The sequence below is a fragment of the Perognathus longimembris genome, chromosome 28, assembly GCF_023159225.1.
Source record: "Perognathus longimembris pacificus isolate PPM17 chromosome 28, ASM2315922v1, whole genome shotgun sequence".
NCBI lineage: Eukaryota > Metazoa > Chordata > Mammalia > Rodentia > Heteromyidae > Perognathus > Perognathus longimembris.
The window spans coordinates 71,413,600-71,434,570 of NC_063188.1; the positions used below are offsets into that span (position 1 = coordinate 71,413,600).

Consider the following 20,971-nt stretch of genomic DNA (forward strand, 5'->3'; position numbering starts at 1 on the left):
TCTGAATTCAGTTGCACAAGTTATAAAATGGATATGAGCCGGTCATCCACTGGTGACTCATGCCTGTAATCCTACCTACTCAACAGGTTGAGATCTGAGGTTAGCAATTCAAAGCCAGCCTGACAGAAAAGTCCATAAGTCTCTTATCTCTAATAAACTACTAAAGAGTCAGAAGTGGAGCTGTGGCTCAGCCTGTTAGCTATGAGCAAAAAAAGGTTGGAGACAGCTCCCAGGCTCGGCGTTCAAGCTCCAAGAATGGTGCGCGCGCGCACACACACACACACACACACACACACACACACACACACACACACACAAAATTCTGACTTGAGAGAACTGTGTTGAGACTTGGAGAGTGACAGTGATTATGAGCACAGACTTTGGGTCTGGGTTTAAATCCAAGTCGTTGCCCCCCTTCCTAGCTATGTGATGTACATTGCTAAGTTTCAGTTTTCTCATTAATATAATGTTGACAATAACAGCATTAACCTAAGGTTGTTGGGAACGATATGGTTATAAAGGATATGTGATGATACCAGAAAACTCTTAAGTCAGAACAGGCTGCTTAATAATGGTTGGATAGCCACACCACTGATAGTTCATGCCTATAATTCTAGCTACTCAGAAGGCTGAGATCTGAGGATCATGGTTCAAAGACAGACCAGGCAGGAAAGTCTATGAGATACTTATCTCCAATTAACCAGGAAAAAGTCATAAGTAGAGCTGTGAAAGCAGTAGCCTTGACCACAAAAGCTCAAGGAAAGCTTCTAGGCAATGAGTTCAAGTCCCAGGACCAGCACAAGAAATGGTTGTCCAATATTGGCTATGGTTCAGTTAACTGGGCCTTCTGCATGCCCTGACCTCTGCGCCTAGGCCTCATTGATAAATGTACTGTCTTATTTGTTTATTTTCTGTCCCTGGCCCAATATACACACACTAAGAAGTTATCTCCAAAGGAGAGAGGCTTTTTCTAATTTATTCACTGTTTCCATGTGCCTGGTCCAATGCAAGGCAGACAAAAGGGGCTCCTCAAAAGTTGGCTGGATGTCTGTCAGTAAAAAAGGGGAAATTTGGTCATGGTGAACAGCCGGAATAAAAAAAGCCTATGAAGTTAGACTGTAAAAGTTGATCTTAGTAATGAAAAAAAATGTATAGAGCAAAGGTAATTGTCTAAAAGACTGAAAGAAAAGATGAAGCCAGGTACCAGTGGCTCATGCCTGTAATTCTAGCTATGAAACAAGCTGAGATCTGAGTGAGGATTGTGTGTTTCAGCCAGCCCAAGGAGAAAAGCTCAGGAGACTCTTATCTCCAATGAACTACCAAAAAGCCAGAAAGTGGAACTGTGGCTCAGGTAGTAGAGTGCTAGCCTTGAGCAAAAAAGCTAATAGATAGCACCCAGGCCCGGAGTTCAAGCCCCAGTACCAGCATGAAGGAAAAAAGACAAGAAAAATAAGAGAAGATGAAGCAAAAGACAAGTATTATTCCTGAAGATTATTGTAGCACCAGTGAAAATTAAAATCTTTGAGGAAAAACTAGGAAAAGTTTTCTTCGGTCTGGAATGTGGCTTAGTGGTAGAGTGCTTGCCTAGCGTGCATGAAGCCCTGGGTTCAATTCCTCAGCACCTCATATATAGAAAAAGCTAGAAGTGGTGCTGTGGCTCAAGTGGCCGAGTGCTAGCCTTGAGCAAAAAGAAGCCAGGGACAGTACTCAGGCCCTGAGTCCCAAGCCCCAGGACTGGAAAAGAAAAAAGAAGGCTGGGAATATGGCCTAGTGGCAAGAGTGCTTGCCTCGCATACATGAAGCCCTGGGTTCAATTCCCCAGAACCACATATACAGAAAATGGCCAGAATTGGCGCTGTGGCTCAAGTGGCAGAGTGCTAGCCTTGAGCAAAAAGAAGCCAGGGACAGTACTCAGGCCCTGAGTCCAAGCCCCAGGACTGGCAAAAAAAAAAGAAAGAAAAGTTTTCTTCTTTCAAATGTAATGTTAAGCATCTAAAAATGAATATCAAACTCCAAAAAGTAAAAAAAAAAAGAAAGAAAGACTAAAATGCTTAGGGAACTCTAGATAATTTGGCATAATTTAAATGGAAGGTTAAGAAGGGAGTAGCTAGAAAGATCAGAGAGATTAAGTATGGTGGTTCACCCTTGTAACCCTAGCTACTTCAGAGACAAGTTGGACATGATGACATAATTCCAGCTACATGGTCCATGGCCAGCCTGAGCCAACAGCATGAGACCTTATCTGAAAAATAAATGAAAGCAAAAAGGGCAGAGATATGGCTCAAGTGGTAGAGTCATTTTCTAGAAAATATATACCACTCTGAGTAAAAAACTCAGAGCAACCAAAATAAAAAATAATAACAGTGAGTGTGGCTGATGTTGCAGCCTTACCCAAAGGAACATGCAAGAGATTTTCTAGATTATAAGTGGCACGAAGTCCTACTTGTCAGAGCCAGGAAATGAAAAAGAACTAGGGGGAGGTAAATATGCCTCCCAAGTTCAAGTGCCACCTAAAGCAGGATATTGTTAAAAGTGAGAGAAAATCCTTTTGAAAGATCATTCGTGAAGAGATGAAGACTCCTTTTCAACAGGCCATCTGAGCAAGAATAAGACCTAAGTATGATAAGAAGCAGGTGCAGGGGACAGGTGGATGAGATGAAGATTAATAAAAATTATTAATAAAAATAGTAAAGAATAATTAGATGAGCCACAGGACACATTAAAAAGCTTGTTGGATTCAAACAACATCCAAGGCAAAGATAATGGCAGGGACACTAACTGAAGGCCATGGTGATTTCAGTGACTTGTTAACCTTTCTTCATTCTTCTTCTTCTATTGTCCCTGTTTACATAACTCCTTGAACAAGTTCTTTTGTGTGTGTGTGCAAGTACTGGAACTTCAACTCAGGGCCAGTTAGTGACCTTAGCTTGAGCCACACCTTCATTTCTGGCTTTTTGGTAGTTGGGAAATAAGAGTTTCATGGACTTTCCTGCCCCAGCTGCTTTGAACCTCAGTCCTCAAATCTCAGCTTCCTGAGTAGCTAAGGATTATAGGAGTGAGTCACCAGTCACCAGTGCCCAGCTTCCTGAACAAGTTCTGTGATTACAAGGATGATAAGCATGATAATGACAAGACTGCTTCATACTTCAAATGAAATGGCTATTTATCAGGAAATTATTATTATTATTCAGGAAATAAAAAGGCAAGAATTATTCATATTTATATTTTTGTTTGTTTGGGTTTTTTTTTTTTGCCAGTCCTGGGGCTTGAACTCAGGGCCTAGGTACTGTTCCTGAGCTTCTTTTGCTAAAGGCTAGCACTGTACTACTTGAGCGAAAGTGCCACTTCTGGCTTTTTCTGTTTATGTGGTACTGAGGAATCGAACCCAGGGCTTCACGCATGCTAGACGAGCACTTTATCACTAAGCCACATTCCAAGCCCCATATTTATATTTTGTTTTGTTTTTTGTCAGTCCTGGGGCTTGAACTCAGGGCCTGAGCACTGTCCCTGGCTTCCTTTTGCTCAAGGCTAGCACTCTACCACTTGAGCCATGGCTCCACTTCCAGTTTTTTCTGCTTATGTGGTTCTAAGGAATCAAACCCAGGGCTTCATGCATGCTAGGCAAGCACTCTACCACCAAGCCACATTCCCCTAGCCCCCATATTTATATTTTGAAGAGAAGAAAAATAGGAAAAGACCACAGCCAAGAAATCCCTGAGGACCAAGCCACGGTGTAGAATTCATCCTGTAACTACCGAGGATAAAGCCAAGTGCGGCCTCTTTAAGAGTGCCTTTCCTAACCTCATACTCCTTTTCAAATATTATGCATTTATACAATCATAAGAAATATACTAAGCATATATTATTTATTTTTAGCATATTCTGCCCTATAAATAATCCAAATAATAATAGTTACTATATGTACCTATAAAGGTTCAGGACTTGTGTCATCTTTTTAACAGTCATGCAAGGAAATTGTTCCTTTCATTATATGAATAATCCAAATAATAATAGTTAGTAGGTATACCTATAAAGGTCCAGGACTTGTGTCACCTTTCTAACAGTCATACAAGAAAATTGCTCTTCTCATTATATGAATGTGGAAATTGAGTTTCAGAGGAGCAAAATGATTTACCCAGCGTCACTGTGGAGATTCAAGTCTGACTTTGTCTGACTCCAAAACCAATACTTCCAACCACTACCGCTGCTGCTTTCTTTGGAGCACCTTTCTGCTCCCCTTTGAGGAGGGGCAGGGAAGGCACAGATACTGCACACCATTAGCTCTGCACTACAATGAGAAGGGAGAAAAAAGGAGAGAGGGAAAGAAGAGAGGGAGGGGAGAAAGGAGAAAGGGAGAGGGGAAGAAGGAGAAAGAGAGAAGCAGAGGAAGGGAGAGGGAGGGAGAAAAAGAGAGGGAGAGGGAGGGAGGGAGGGAAGGAGAGAGAGAGAACAAAAGAAAAGAGAACTGGCTCTCCAGGCCTCCCTTCTTCCTCTGCCTTCAGCAGAGGGATGGAGGTTCAGCCATGATGGGAAAGAGAGTGGGTGTAAGGGGGAGCAGCTAGAGCAGCCTTCTGTTGCAGAAGCTTCAGCCCAGCCTCCAAACCCCCTCCTGTGTACTGGGGGGGGGGCATCACAGGCCCACCTGCTCCCCCTGCCTAAGCAACAAAGCAGGGCTGCTCTTGTTGGCACACATCCAATCCTGGAAAAACCCAGCTGATTGCAGACCATGAGTCTCTGGACTCATAGAGAGGGCCACCCAGAAAGGTGGAGGAGCTGGCCGAAAGCTCCAAAGGGAAGCCAATAGCAGAGCTTAGGGCGGGACCCACGTGTCTGTTCCTTAGCTGAGTGTCCCCTGAAAGCACAGTCTCTAACAGGTTAAGGAAAGGGGCACATGGCTGCTAGAGGGGGATGCTCATGACAGGGTCTGTGACCAGGCAAGGCAAGGCCAAAATGAGGTCATCAGGGCTCAGCTCTCTGGGGGATTTACTAATAATGTGTCCAGCTTCCACAGACAAAAGAATCCTTTTGCAAAAGTAGCTTTTGCCTAAGTCTACATGTTTTTCTTTGCTCTCTCCTAGGACCTCACTAAAATGAAAGTGAAGGAATAAAATAAGTTATGAACTCACCAGGGAAGAGGACAGGGAAGGTGGCATTACAGCGGGACATTTCAACACTTTTTTGGAAGCGAAAACAAACCAAAACTGTCTACAGTTGTTGGAGAGCCAAGGAGCCAAGTGAGCCAGGAGAAGAGGCCTAGAGAGACTCCAAGTGTGGCCATGGTAGGTATGGAGGTGGGGATCTCAAGTACCAGGAGGCTGATGGCTGGGGATAAACTGATAGTAAGAAATCCTTTTTTCCTTGCCACCAATGCCGGGACCCAAATACAGGCTACCTGTTATTCACTCCTAGATAACATATCGGAAGGCTCTTTGCTAAAGTAATTAAACTACCTGGGATGAATTAGAATACCTAGTATCACATTGGAATTTGAGGAGCACTCATTGTAATAATCAGTTCCTTTCTGGGTCACCAAATATAGCCAGTAAATGGCCCAGTGAGCCTAGATATATAGATATCTCAGTATGCGACTGATTTCCTATTAACTTAACTGACAGACTACAAAACAGTAAGTATAAGAGAAAAGGTGAAGCTGGCTAGCTCAAATGAAGTAACACTTGCATAGATAGCATGTGTAAGGGCCTGGGTTATATCCCTAGTAGTATGGAAAAAAGAAGAAAAAAAAATTTGCTTGCCCTTGATGCTAGGAACATTTTCCTAGGAGTGTACACATTGTGACAGTGAAACTGTGGGAAATTAGGTAAAATTATAGTAGATATATATATAGTATATAGATATATATATAGATATATAGTAGATATTTGGCCCTGCAATGAATAGTGACATCGTCATAATCATATAGTGTATTAGTGATCAACTTCCATAAGCAGTCTTTGTAGATGAAGCACTGAAGAACTGATTATTTTGCAGAACACAATGTGAAATGTAATCAACCTTGCTGGATGCACAAATACAGAAAACAGAGCCTGAAGCTGAGAGCTGGTGGCTCAAGTTTGTAATCCTAGCAACTCAGGAGGCTGAGATCTGAGGATTGTGATTCAGAGCCAGCTGAGGCAGGAAAATCTGTGAAACTCTTATCTCCAATTAGCTACCCTCTGTACATCACTTTGACAATAAATAAATAAGTAATAAAAATAAATAAATAAGAGAAAAGAAAAAAAAAACAAGAAGTGGAGCTGTGGCTCAGGGACAGTGCTCAGGCCCCGAGTTTATGCCCCAGGACTGGCACAAAAGCAAGCAAGCAAAGAAAGAAAGAAGGGAGAGAGAGAGAGAGAGAGAGAGAGAGAGAGAGAGAGAGAGAGAGAGAGAGAGAGAGCGCGCGCGCCAGGGGGGAGGGAGGGAGGGAAAATAGAGCCTGAAAAGTAGAAGGAAAGGAGGGATGGAGGGAAGGAGGGAAGGATGTGCTACTATGTCTCAAAGTGAGTGATGAAGAGACACTATGGAGCTAGGCACTGGTGGCTCACCCCTGTAATCCTAGCTACTCGGGAGCTGAGATTTGAGGATCACGGTTCAAAGCCAGCCCTGGCAGGAAAGTCCGTGAGATTCTTTGCTTGTTGCCAGTCCTGGGGCTTGAACTCAGGACCTGAGCACTGTCCCTGGCTTCTTTTTGCTCAAGGCTAGCACTCTGCCACTTGAGCCACAGTGCCAATTCTGGCCGTTTTCTGTATATGTGGTTCTGGGGAATTGAACCCAGGGCTTCATGTATATGAGGCAAGCACTCTTGCCACTAGGCCATGTTCCCGTATTCCCGTGAGATTCTTATCTCCAATTAACCAACAGAAAAGCGGGAGTGGCACTGTGGCTCAAGTGGTAGAGTCCTAGTCTTGAGCTGAAGAGCTCAGGGACAGCGCCCAGGCTCAGAGTTCAAGCCCCACAACTGAAAAGAGAGAGAGAGAGAGAGAGAGAGAGAGACTTATGGAGCCAGGCACTGGTGGCTCATGCCTGTAACCCTAGCTATTCAAGAGGCTGAGATCTGAGGATCCTGGTTCAAAGGCAATTGGGACAAATGAAAAAATCTGTGACTCTTATCTTCAATGAACCAGAAAATGGCTGGAAATAGAAGTGTGGCTCAGGGCTGGGAACATGGCCTAGTGGCAAGAGTGCTTGCCTCGTATACATAAAGCCCTAGGTTCGATTCCCCAGCACCACATATATAGAAAACAGCCAGATGTGGCGCTGTGGCTCAAGTGGCAGAGTGCTATCCTTGAGCAAAAAGAAGCCAGGGACAGTGCTCAGGCCCTGAGCCCAAGGCCCAGGACTGGCCAAAAAAAAAAAAAAAAGAAGTGTGGCTCAGTGGTAGAGCATCAGCCTTGAGCAAGAAAGGCAAGAGAGAGTGTGGGCCTGAGTTCAGGTCTCAATACCAGTGTATGCGTGTACCCCTCACCCCCCCACCCCCACTACAGAAAATTAGAGGAATAAGAAATCACAGCATGAAATAGTATCTAATAAAGTTATAAACATAACCAATACAGAAATTTAAATAGTAATACAGGTTTCAAAATTTGGCATGAGCGAGGAGTCAAGTATTACAAATAATCTTAATTTTCACTTGTCATAAAAGGATGACATAAAGAAGTAATGCTTTGTGTTTACATACAGCATTTTTCTTATGTTTATATATCAAATAAAAAATCCTGAATATGATTAAATATAATGTTTTCATAAAATACAAGGTCAAGTTTTCATATAAAAGCACATATAAAAGCACCTTGATCAGACTCACTCTTCCATCACTCTCCATCCCACCTTCCCCCTTCCCAAGCTAATGTCATCAAGCTTTATTGTTCCATTTTCACACATGTACATGAAGTATTTTGACCATTAAAAATGACTTCCTGCTGGGCATTGGTGGCTCACACCTGCAATCTTAACTACTCATCAGGCTGAGATCTGAGGATCACAATTCAAAGACAGCCTGGGTAGGAAAGTCAATAAGATTCAAAATCTCCAAATGAACGCCCAAAAAAATCCCTCAGAAGTGGACCTATGGCTCAAGTTATAAAATGTTAGTCTTGAGCACAAGACTCATCATCCAGGCCCTGAGTTCAAGCCCAGGACCAATACGAAAAAGAAGCCTCGTCTAGTGGATAGGAAGTGGGAGGCAGAAAGAGTTTGGGTTTTTTCCCTTTTCTTTTTGTGCCAGTATTGGGGCTTGAACTAAGGGCCTCACATTCTCCCTTGGCTTTCTTGCTCAACACTGATGCTCTAACACTGAATCATCCCATTTCCAGTCTTTTTGTTAGTTAATTGGAGATAAGAATCTCACAGACTTTTCTACCCAGGCTGACTTTGAACCAGGATCTTCAGATCTCAGCCTCCTGAGTAGCTAGGATTACAAGCATGAGCTACTAGCTTCCGGCTCCCCCTACCTAGTCCACCCCTTTCAGCAGTACTAAGGATTGAACTCAAGATCTCAAGTTTGCTAGGCAGGTGCTAATGTTGAGCCATGGCTCCCGCTACCTATAACCCCTTCATCCAAACTATTTTTGAGACAGGGTCTCACTATGTAGCCCAGACTGTTCTCCCAAGTGCTAGGATGTACCACCACACCTGGCAGGATGTTGGCTTTTTTTTTTTTTACTAAATATGTCTTTGTGTACTTTTTGCCTTTTAAAAATTGTGTATATGGTATATGATTTCATTTATTCATGGCAGCTCAAGTGTTGGTTGATCTCAAGGATGTGAAAAATAGCATTTACAGAGGCTGGGAAAGGGCATGAGAGAGAGGAAGATGGACAGAAGATGGTTAACAGGTACAAGGGTGCTGATGGTTAGGAAAAATAACTCCTACTGTTCTATAGTACAGTGGGATAACTATGCTTGACAACAATTAATGGAATATTTCAAATTAAGTAGCACAGAGATTTTGAATATCCCTAATAAAGGGAAACAACAGATGTATGAAGTGATCTGCTGATCATACTGATCTGATCAATACACATCATATACATGTATTTAAATATCACACTATACACTATAAATATATATCAATATTTTGTGTCCAAAATAAATATTCTTTTTTTTTGGTGGTGGTGGTCATGGGACTTGAACTCAGGGCCTGGGTGTTGTCCCTGAGCTTTTTCACTCAAAGCTAGCACTCTACCACTTTGAGCCGCAGCTCTACTTCCAGTTTTCTGGTGGTTAATTTGGAGATAAGGGTCTCATGGACTTTCCTGCCTGGGCTAGCTTTGAAGCACAGTCCTCAGATCTTAGCCTCTTGAGTAGCTAGGATTACAGGCATGAGCCACCAGTGCATGGATTAAATATACATTTTAAATGTATATATGAGACTGGAGGTATGGCCATAGTGGTTGAGTTCAAATCTTAGTCCCACAAGAAAAGTGTGTGTGTGTGTGTGTGTGTGTGTGTGTGTGTGTGTGTATAATTTTGACTTATATATTTTTTTCTTTTTAGTTTATATCATCCCATGTTGCCAGGGTTGGCATTGAAATCATGGGTTCAAGTGATCCTTGTGCTTCAGCTTCCCAAGTAACTGAGACTGCAGATGGGCACTACCTTTAGTGGCTTTGATTTAATTTCTAAAAGCAAGCCCTTTTTCTTTGGACCCATTTCCTGTACTATACATACACAATGGAGAGAAATTATGGTTATGGATAATAGAAAGGCCCTATTCTCCAATCTTTGCTTCTGTTTCGAGTAATAGCAAGAGGGGTGGGTGAAGCTGTGGCTCCTCCTAAGCAACCCCTTGGCTCCCTCCAACCATCCACTAGCACCCTTCCCCAGTTCCTGCCTTTGCCATCCTGTCCTTTTCAAATCTCTCCATTACCAGTCCAGCCCCTCCAGCCTTTCATTCATTCAACTATTTACATGCATTAGTTATTTATACCTGCCTGAGTCACAAAGGATTGGAGGTTGCTTACTCCAAGAATACAGATAAAGACAGAAAAGAAATTGAACTAGAAAAATAAGAACCAAGAGAGATCAACAAAGATGCTAACTGGCGGCAGAGGCAAAAAAAAAAAAAAAAAAAAAAAAAAGACAGAATGAGCTGTGACAGCCCCTATTAGCAAGGAGAGAATATATCAGTTCTTGAGGGAAGCCAAGCTTTGCCTAGCACTGGGTTCTTCCAATTATTGTTCATGGGTGAGTTCATAAAAGAGCACATAGAAGTATCAGGAAATGTCATTGAAATTATCTTGGTTAAGCTCGAGAGATGGGCTTATTATCCCATTTTAAAGATAGGGAAATGAAAGCTAGGCAAACATAAAATGGCCTCACTGTCTGGGTTCAAACTCAAATCTGTATGTCCTCCAAAGTTCATTCTTTGTGCATCATCCCACAGGGTCCCCAAACAAAAGGCCTGGACCAAATAATTTCTGGTCTAAGAAAATGAGAATATATTTATGGCAGATGTAGCCCTCCTTTCGCGTTATGAAAAAAAATGGGGAAGGGGGCAGGCTTAGCTGTCAGGCCAGAAATTGCCTCTGAGCTGCTTCAGTTACATTAAACAAGTCCATCTAAGGCAAAAAACAGCTGAAAGGAGGCTGGGCCTGGGCTGGGTGGAGAAAGAGAAGTGGGAGTTTACTTCCTAGCAATGAATCTAGAAGCTTTGATTGCTGAGGAGCTGGAACAGAGCAGAGAGTGGGTCTGCCATGCAAGCAGCAGCCCCTTTAGGTGATATGTTTTCATTGTCTTGTCCTCAGCAAGCCATCCATTCTCTGTGTTCCCTGGAGGGTGTCCTCCAGGTGTCTGACACAAAGGCCCACACCACCGTCCTACAATTCCAGGGCAAGAAACAGCACATATAAAGTGGCCCTTCCAATTAGAGCACGCTTCTGCTTGCACCTTATGTGATTTTATACTAGTCTCTTTTTTTCCCCTCGTTGGGCCTCAGTTTTCCCACCTATGAAATGAACGCCTAGATCTGGATGATTTTTTTTTGTGCCTTTCTAGCCCAGTTTCTTGACTTTTTTAGTGCTAGTATCATTATACCTGTACTGGTCATGACGATTGGCTGCTCCTCTGAGCTCCTGCAGTGGGCCGTACTCCCTGCTATCATGGCATTTATCAGGGCATTGTCATTATTATTTTCTCCCAAGCTTCAAACCCTATGTTGGATAGATTGGAGGGGGTGGGAGAATGACACTGATCAAGATGCATTGTATCCAAAAATTGACATGGTAAATTGAAACCCCTTTGTACAACTAAAGATAGTAAAATATAAATTATGAAAGCAAACAGCTGGTCACTGGTGGGTCACAACTGTAATGCTAGCTACTCAAGAAGCTGAGATCTGAGGATCACTGTTCAAAATCAGCACAGACAGGGCTGGGGATATAGCCTAGTGGCAAGAGTGCCTGCCTCGGATACACGAGGCCCTAGGTTCGATTCCCCAGCACCACATATACAGAAAGCGGCCAGAAGTGGCGCTGTGGCTCAAGTGGCAGAATGCTAGCCTTGAGCGGGAAGAAGCCACGGACAGTGCTCAGGCCCTGAGTCCAAGGCCCAGGACTGGCAAAAAAAAAAAAAAAATCAGCACAGACAGGAAAGCTAGTGAGACTCTTATCTCCAATTAACCATCAAAAAAGCCAGAATGTAGAGCTGTGATTCTAGTGGTGGAGCATGAGGCTTGAGTGTAAAAGCTAAGGGACAGCACCCAGACACTGAGTTCAAGCCCCAGTGCCAGTAGAAAAAACAAACAACAACAACAAAAAAAAAACCCTCTCTGTTGGCTGCCAGTTTCTGAGAGCATGAAGCTCCTGATGTAATTAGTCACATGTCTTCATGATCCGAGCTGGTCAAGTCTACAGGTTCCTTCATCTCTCTGACCCTATCTCCTACTTGCTGTTCTAGTTTGTTTTGAACTAGTAAATATGCCCCTTCTCTCCACATATACCCTGAGCATTCACTCATCCCTTGGCCTTAACTTCCCTTTTGCCCCCATTCCCAGAAACCCACACACTATCCTCCTTCACTGTGCTAACTCCTACTCATCTTCTGAATCTTGCTTCAGGCACCACCTCCTCCAGGAAGCCCTCACTGAAGGCCTAGACAAATATCTTCCATTGAGCACTCACAGCCCCCTGTGACTCCTCTGGCATAGCACACTATACATTGAATTTCAATTATCTGTTTTCATGAGCATCTTCTCCACCTGTGAATGTCCTGAAGCCACCAAACTTTACCTGTGAGGGCACAGGCATGGCACATACTAGGTACACAAATATGCCCTATACCGACGTCTCACTCAGAATTGTGGGGAACTCCCACATGACCTCTCTCTTCCCTGCCCTCCCACAGCAAGAAACTTTACAAAGTTATCATTATTAATAATGCCTATCACTGAGTAAACACATACTGCCTGCTGAGCAAATGTACTATCTTATTTAGTTTTCACAACAACCACAATGAGAGAGGTTGTTCATGAAGTGGCCTGCATGTACACCAGATATATAGTTATATGAGATGCCGCCTGCTTTTTAAAGGATAGTTTGGACCAGGTGCTGGTGGCTCACCCCTGTAATCCTAGCTACTCAAGAGGCTGAGATTTGAGGATTACAGTTCAAAGATGCTCTAGGAAGAAAAAAGTCTCCATAAGACGTTTATCTCCAATTAAGCATTCAAAAACCAAAAGTGGTGCAGTAGCTCAAGTGGTAGAACTCTAGCCTTAAGCACAAAGAGGCTCATGGAAGGTACCCAGGCCCTGAGTTCAAGCCCCACAGGTGACAAAAAAAAATGAATGACTGAATAAAAGATACTTGCGGGGAAGTTAAGGTATGTTTTGTCACCTATCCAGTGACAATAATCTTTTACAGTGTTGGGGATCCAACTCAAGGTCTTATATATTCAAGGCAAATGCTCCTCCACTGAGCTATACCTCAACCCCAAATAAGCAATTCTAAAATAGTTATACAGCTGGGAATATGGCCTAGTGGCAAGAGTGCTTGACTCGTATACATGAAGCCCTGGGTTCGATTCCCCAGCACCACATATAGAAAATGGCCAGAAGTGGCACTGTGGCTCAAGTGGCAGGAGTGCTAGCCTTGAGCAAAAAGAAGCCAGAGACAGTGCTCAGGCCCTGAGTCCAAGGCCCAGGACTGGTAAATAAATAATTAATTAATTAAAATAGTTATACAGAGGTAAAATAGTTAAACAGAAGTTTGGTTCAAATAAATGCAGAAAGATATATATATATATATAGTAGTTGTGGAGCTCCGGCGTGTCATCTTTGTTTGGAAGAAGATGAAATGTAGCTGTCTTGATGTTGTTTTGTTTGTTGTACTCTGCCTCTAGGGGGCAGAGCAATCTCACCTATTATTTTCCATTCTCAGCCTTCAGCTTTCTGTCTTGATTAGGGCCTTGATGAGTATGAGGAAAACCCAGGAAAGATGTGGGGGGTGGGGAGGAGGTGGGTGTGTATATGTGTGTGTGTTGACAGTGGGGCTTGAACTCAGGGCCTCAAATTTTCTTTTTTGCTCAAGACTGGTGCTCCACCACTTGAGCCACACCTCCTAATTGGAGATAAGAGTGTCACAGACTTTCCTGCCTGGGCTGGCTTCAAACTATGATCTTCAGATCTCAGCCTTTCACGTAGCTAGGATGACAAGCATGTGCCACTGGCGCCTAGCTTCCTGGTACATTTTTGTTTGGGAGGTAAGGGGAGTGGGGGAATTCATGAATCTAATGTATCAGAAAATACAATTTTATCCTCATGTGCTACTGGAGAAAACTGAGGTTCTGAAAGTGCAATGATGCCTAGAATCACACAAAGTCCTCTATACCTCACTTTCTCTGAGGGCTCCCAGGTTCTAGGGAGCATCCACCTATAAGCACTTGGGAATGAGCTTCCTTTGGAAATGCTCTCAGTACGCATACTTGAGAGATCAAAAAGCATTAGGAAGGTGGAGTAATTAGGAAATCATCCTGCCCTCAACAACTGCCCCCCCAAGAGGAAATAAGTCATTTATTCATCATTCTTCCTCATGATCAATGTTTATTATCCTGCCAGGGAATGCAGCAAGAAACAAGCCAATGGGGCTAAATCTTATTCCTACTCCCAAATACAATGCCCAGAGCTAAATCTTAGCTCAATAAAGATTTGATGAATACAAAAGGAAGAAGAAATTGGGCACCAGTGGCTTATGCCTGTAATCCTAGCTACTGAAGGAAGCTAAAATCTGAGAATCATGGTTTGAAGCCAGCCCCAGTTGAGTCTGTGAGATGCTTATCTCCAATTAACTACCAAAAGCTGGAAGTGGAACTGTGCAGTGGCTCATGCAGTAGAGTGCCAGCCTTAAGCAAGAAAGCTAAGGGATAGCTCCCAGGCCCAGCTGGGAGTTTAAGTCCCACTACTAGCACCAAGAAAAAAAGTAGAAGAGGAAAACAAGGACATAAAGACATGGTGGGTAATTAGGCAGCTTCACATTGGCCTTGAAAGACTACACACAGGTTCTGTTTATGTCTTAGCTCCATTTAGGACAGAAGAATTTGCATCAAGGGTCAAGACAATGGCATGACATGGTCTTGGGCTCCCAGGAAGAAATAACAATGAGCAGTCAGGCCTATATGTCCCTCAAGTCTCATCCAACTCTGCTTCATGAATTGAGAGATAGGTGGGTGGGAAAAGCAGAGAGAACAAAGGCCCAGTGGCTCCAGGGAGCATGAGGAAAAAGCCACAGAAAAATCAGGAGAATTCTGAAGTTGTCATTTCTCTCAACGGGAGTCCCAGAATAAAGGAGAATGAGGTACCTAGCCATCAGCTCACCAGGACTTCATCAGACATCTATTTGTCTACTGCGTAGTTATGTGCTGTGCCTTGTGTTTCTAAGCTCCTTGCCTTTAACCATACCCTCTGTACCTAGACAGGTTCTGACCCTCAACGTGTATGTGCTGGCTACATCTGAATACCTTTAGGAGCTCTCAGTCTAGTAGAACATGAACAACCACAAAGGTATAAAAGACTGCTTATGCAAAGACTAGGGATGAACTGAGCATCAAGAGAGACCAATGAACAAACACACAAGAGGTAACAGGTGAGTTCAGCTTAGAAATTGGGTGGAGCAGTTCCAGAGAAGGGAACAGCAGGAGCCAAGACTTAGAGGCTATCAGAAGGCCTGGATGGGCTAACAATGGGACACACTTATCAGGGTAGTTGGAGTACAGTCAATGGGGAAAAGGTTGCAAAAAGATGAAAGAAGGAAAGTTGGAGGACAGACCTTAAGGGAGAGATGCACAGCACGAATATGTTTTCAGGCCCAAGAGACAGTGAAAGTCTAGGAGTCAGATGACATTACATGGCCTGGCCCTGCCTTATCAGAAATTTGACAGAGGTGGGGTGATCTATCAGGAACTTACGGAAAAATCCAGGTGATCATGAGGAGCCTGCCTTACTGGTTCTAGGAGCTCTGTAGAGGGCAAAGCCAGAGCCATGCCTGGAGTGGCCTCCATGTCTTGAAATCCCACTTGTAGGAATGAACGATGTACCACAGGCTTGAGATTCATATAGTTCCAGGCCCCATTCTGCTATGTAACTTCAGACAGGCCTCTCTACTTATCTCCTCAGTTGAAAAAGGAGGATCATAGTAACACCCACCCAGAAGGAATTGTGTGTAAATGAGGTAAGAAACAATTGCACATGGCAGGTAAGAACACCAGCAGATCCTGGAACTCCCCCCCCCCCCCCCGCCAGTTCCTTCTAGCTCCTTCAGAGTTCTGCCACTTATTCACGGGGTGACCTTGGCTATGTGACCCACCCTGTTTGTGAGCCTCAGTTTCCTCATCTGTAAAATGATGTTACTAATAATCTCTACAAGAAAGTATTCCTGTGAAGACAGAATGAATTACTATATGTGAAGCGCTTAGAACAGTGCCAGCATACACAATAAGTGCGCTTGAAAAAAAATGTTAGCTATTATTATATAAAACCACATAGAGTGGTGCCTGACACACAGAAGGCGAAGACTCTCTCAGTCAGTGCACGGGTGGCCTCTTCATCATGCTCCAGGCCTCTTCTCTGCTTTTAGAAAATTCAGACACCAGAGTAGGCAAGGGTAACACAAAGAAAGAAAGGCTAGCAGGTGGCAAGCCTGGATCAGGTGTCTTCTACTAATCCCCTCCATTGAACACTGAAAACACACTCACCCTCCTTCAAAGCCCACTCCACCACTGTCCAGATCCTTAACTAGTAGCCTGGCCTCAGATACACTCTAGCCTCAGTATCATCTCTATGGCATGATTGGGCCCACAACCCAGTTTCCCTGGCTGATGGTGGGGGGAGGGGAGTGTCTAGCAAAGCATGATGTTTGCCCAGCCTGGTGGCCCCTCCTGCTTTGTGCACACAGCCAAAAAATGTTTATAGATGACAACAACCCCATTCTTGCCCCAGATCTAGACAGAGAAGCAAGGCTCCTCTGATTCTCATTAAACCCAACATTATCATTTCCTCCCACACGAGCATAATGCTCACAACCCTCCTCTGGAGGGGTGTTCATGGAGGAAGGGGAGACCCCCCCCAAGGCAAAGGACTCAAAACCCCTTAAAGGAGATAGACTTCCCCACAATCTCTCCCTGGGCTTACTCACTTCTCCTTGGTGGCTGCAACCCCTGTGAGTAACAAGCTGACACACCACCACCTGCGGAGAACAGCCTGGCTGACACCATGCATTGTCCTGGCTGTCAAGAACACCAGGCTGGCCCCTCAAGTTGCTATCTCCAAATGTGTGCCAGTGTAGAGTATGCATGTAAGGGGCAGAGAATGGAGAGTTCCCCTCATACAAGCTACAGCCTACCACTGCCTACAGCAAAGCCAAAGGTGGGCCCATGCTAAAAATATGTGGAAATGCAGCTCTCTCAAGCGTGGGGCACTCAGCAGTGGCCCTTGGCATGCCTACAAATCATTCCAAGCGCAGAACTCCCGGGGGGGGGTGTGCAAAATCAACAACAAAAGCAGAGCTCTTCCCTAATTGTGGTGGGGTGGTGGTGGCAACAATTTTGTAAAAAAAAATCTAAGCACTAACAATTAGTAAACAAATATACCAATAGGACCCTTACATCCAGAGGATGGGTGACCAAAAGAGGTAGAGACTCTTGTCGCTCACTCTACGCAGCACTGGAAGGCCACACCCAGAACACAGCAGAAGAGAACCTGACATCCTGGAATCCATCCAGAAGAGATGGTGCAGAAAGGTGGGGGAGTCCTGGGTGACTGATGTGGATAGAGAACAGACATGACAGCTGATGTCCAATGTAGACAAGGGAAAGTTTCCAAGATTCAGAATCTATCATACAAAGCATGACCTCTGGTGGGATTTGATTCTCAAAGCTCTCAGTTTCTTCTATTGTAACATGTGAGTGGTGGTGATAGACATACAAATATGGTGCTTTTGATGGCTAAAGAAAGTCCCTGGGTAGAATGGTCTCCCAACCAGCTGCAGCTCAGTCCAGGCCCTACTCTCCCCTCTTTGTCCACTAGAGGGAGCCTGGGGACCAGGAGCGCCCAGTCTGTATCAGCTCTGCTAGTCCTCCCCCAATGCTGCAGCCTCTGCTGTTGAACTCCCACCCTGCCTGCCGGCACTTCCAGCACAGCCTTCTCACCCACTCCTTACAAAATCCAGAACAGGCCTAGCAGGGGAGTTGCTAGCAATTGCAGTGGTTGGCAGCAATGGCAACTGCACTGCCAGGTTCTCTTGACATCCTGGCCAAGGAAGAGAGTGGAAAAGAGGGAAAACAGCTTTCTTTTCTCTCCATTGCCTCCCCCAAAGCATCTGGACTCATCTCTTCTTGTTCAAACCTTCTAGCTATCTAAGGCTTTCTGAGACTTCCCTAGTTCAGTACCTATACTGAGGCTGAGGGGCTCTGGGGAGCTGAAAAGCTCTAGTGAACAAATAATAAAATGCCCCAGAAACAAGCAGGCTGCCTGTTCTAGTCCCGGCTCCATTAGCAACTAGTAGCATACCCTTGAACAAAGTCCCTTGGTCTTAGAGCCTCAGTTTTCCCATATCTAAAATGGCTCACTGTCTAGAGCTTGTTGAGAGACCAAAAGAGGTAATCAGGGATGTACAGTTAATAGATGGTTAGGAGAGAAATTCAAAGTATGGCCTAAACCCCTTTATTAATCCAGTGGGAAATGTGAAGCAAGGAAATCCAACCAGCAACCTGGAAGGTGCACAAAAAGAAGGAAGGGCCAAGAGGCAGGCCTGCAAGGATGGCAGCAAAGCAAATGGGCTTCCAGCCAGCCAAGAGATTCCGGTCTGGGTCTGCAGGATCAGATGGAAAATCTGAGGGCAATGGCATCCTAAAATTGGGGGAAGACTCAGGTTATCTCCCTGGGTCTTCTACCTGATTCCGGAATTAGGACTTGGCTAGTTCTCTCAGACATGCACTTGGCCTCCGCTGGTGGACATGTCCAGCCAGCTACTAACACCTCCCTCTCTATCCCTTGAGACAATCAATCTACTGCATCACCACTAGCCAGGTTAGAAAGTTCTTCCTGATTTTATCGCAAATGTTCTCAATGTTCTGGTTTCTGCTTCTGGGAGCCATACCTGATGAAGCTGCTCTCTTTTATTTCAAGCCTGACCCCTCTAGAAAAGTGTTCTGCAGTAAGCTTTGAGGATCACAATGCTACAGTCCATTTTTATCTGCACCCACCCCTACCATGGCCCTCTCTTGAATGGGCCTCGACCTTCCTTGCATTCTTCCTCCAGTACAGTGCCCCAAGGTGTGCATGACCAGTCCTCTGGGAATAGGCTCTAAGCATCCCTGCTGGGGCTGGCAACACCTTCCCCTGGGCTCCCAGACTAGTCTGGGGCAGTCTAACCCCAAGAATCAACTGAGGGTGTGCTGCAGTGGAGCCTTGCGGAGCCCTAAAGCTGCAGCTGCTGCTCCTGGGGCCCAGCCATCTCAACCCAGCACTCCAGTCTGCTGCCTCACCATGGGGGAGTTGCAGAGAGCTGTCTCCCAGCAGATTTCCTGAGGCAGAAGGCTTCCCCACCCCCAGCGCAGCCTCCAAGAGACACTCCACTGGTTGTGGCACATGGTAGGACCAGCTGAGCAGTGAGAGGAGGGGGAAGTCCGTCCATTTGCTAGAGGGCTTCAGACTTGCTCTGGAGTGTGGCTGGATTTGTCAAAGAACCGTGGAATGGAAGCTGGAGGGGTGTTTAAAGAGCATCCAAGGCAGGCCATGTCTTTCGAAAGCTATAGGGGAATTGATGACTGAGAGAGGAAGGGACCTAGTCAAGGTCACAAAGCCAATCTGCAGCAGAGCTAGAAGGGGAACCCAGTTCCTCCAACTCCCAGTTCAGTGGTCTTTGCAATACAGCAGAAAAGCAGCAAGGGAGCATCTCTGTGAACCTACACACCCTTGACTCTCTCTACCTAATACGTTGATCTCCACCAGCTCAGGATGGGATCTGCGTGGAAGAAGTGCATGCTGCCCATGTCCCACCAACCCAAGAAATATTGCCAAGCTGTCCCAAATTGACAGACACGCAAGCCCCCAACACAGGAACTGGAGCTGATCCATTGGAAGAGAGAGCTAGAGACTTCCCTTCCTTAGTAGGGCTCTTTAAATGGGTGTTGTTTTTCATGAAGGGTGGAGAGGGGATGGACTTTGAGGAACTAGCCAAGGGCCTGGCCTCCATCTTTGCTCCCCCATCTTTGCTCCCCCTCTGGCCAGGATGTACTGCAGTTCCCCTCAGAGGGATGTCTAGGCCTCCAGCAGCCATTCTGGTCCCCACCTGCCTCTCTGGGAGAGGATGGAGCAGAGGCAGCCAGGAGAGAGGAAATCACGCAAACAGAAAGGAAAAAAAATTGGGAAGGGGGTTTATTTCCCTTGAGGCTCTTGAGTTGATACCATCACTAACAACAAAGGGGGGAAAAAAGCCCAAACTGCACAGCCTAAATAAATAAATAAATAAATAAATGAAAAAGCCTTCCTCTAGCCAAAGCTATGCAGCCAGGGATTTGAAGAAGTGGAGCTGGACGGGTGCTGATTGAGTCCCTCCCTGGCCTCCATCCTGGGAAAAGAGACGCCAGCCCTCATCCGGACAGGCCAGTGTGCAGTGAGTGCCTAGGGCCAGGGTGTCGACAGGAAGAGGCGGACGTGGCTTTTTCCAGGTTAGGACAGGAGAACAGGACGTGGAAATCAAGCCCTGGCTTCTTACTTTATCAGCTGGACAAGTTGCCGAGGGATCTCGAGGCGGGGGTGGGGGTGGGGAAGAGCGGGGAGGATAGAAGCATAGTCCTTACTTTCTCTGGAGGGTGGTAGCCGGGCTGGTGCTGGTACTGGTGCTGTGGCCTCCACCAGCCCCGGGGCTGGAGCTCCTGGATGCACCACGGCTCAACTGGCCACGCTCCCGCGGTGGCCTCGGCCCCACGCCCACCGCCGCGGCATAGCCGGCTTCCTTCTCGCGCCCCGGGTGTGCTGGCCCGGGCTCCCGCCCGCCACGCTCGCGACCCAGGGCTGGGTTGTCGTGGTGCAGGTGGCATTGGGCCACGTCGCGTTCGCGGGCCGTGTAACTGGTTGTGTCCTGGAGCGGATAGGAAGCGTCCCGCTCCTTGTCCCGATACACAGCTTCCCGGTTCTGGTAGGTGCCATCCCGGTTCGGATAAGCCACGTCCCGGGCTGCCTGGTGAAACTGGCTCTCCCGCAGCTCGCGATGGTGGAACTGGGTCTCCCGCAGATTCTGGTACTGGCTTTCGCGACCGGGGCTATCCCGCGCGCCGTGGGGGTCCCGGTGCAGCTCCCCGCGGTGCAGCTGGCTCTCCTCCCGCAGGTCCCGGTTCTCCTGGGTGAGCTGGTCCAACTGGCCCTCCAGCTCCTCGATGCGCCGTCGCTGGGTCTCCAGCAGCTGCTGCTGGCTCTCGATGATGTTGTTCAGCTCCAACAGATACTCCACCGCCCTGTTGGGGCTCTCGGATCCCGGGCCGCCCG

At 45.9% G+C, this 20,971-nt stretch overlaps 1 protein-coding gene across 3 annotated transcripts in view; it reads right to left on the reverse strand.

Annotated features, from left to right (window-relative positions):
• The window catches only part of Iqsec2 (IQ motif and Sec7 domain ArfGEF 2), a 103,388-nt gene that overhangs the window by 81,695 nt on the left and 722 nt on the right, over nucleotides 1–20,971 (reverse strand). For all 3 annotated transcript variants that reach the window (XM_048336686.1, XM_048336685.1, XM_048336688.1), the window contains exon 2: nucleotides 20,287–20,971. In XM_048336686.1, coding sequence (XP_048192643.1) covers nucleotides 20,287–20,971 — 685 coding nt within the window. The remainder of the gene's footprint in view (nucleotides 1–20,286) is intronic.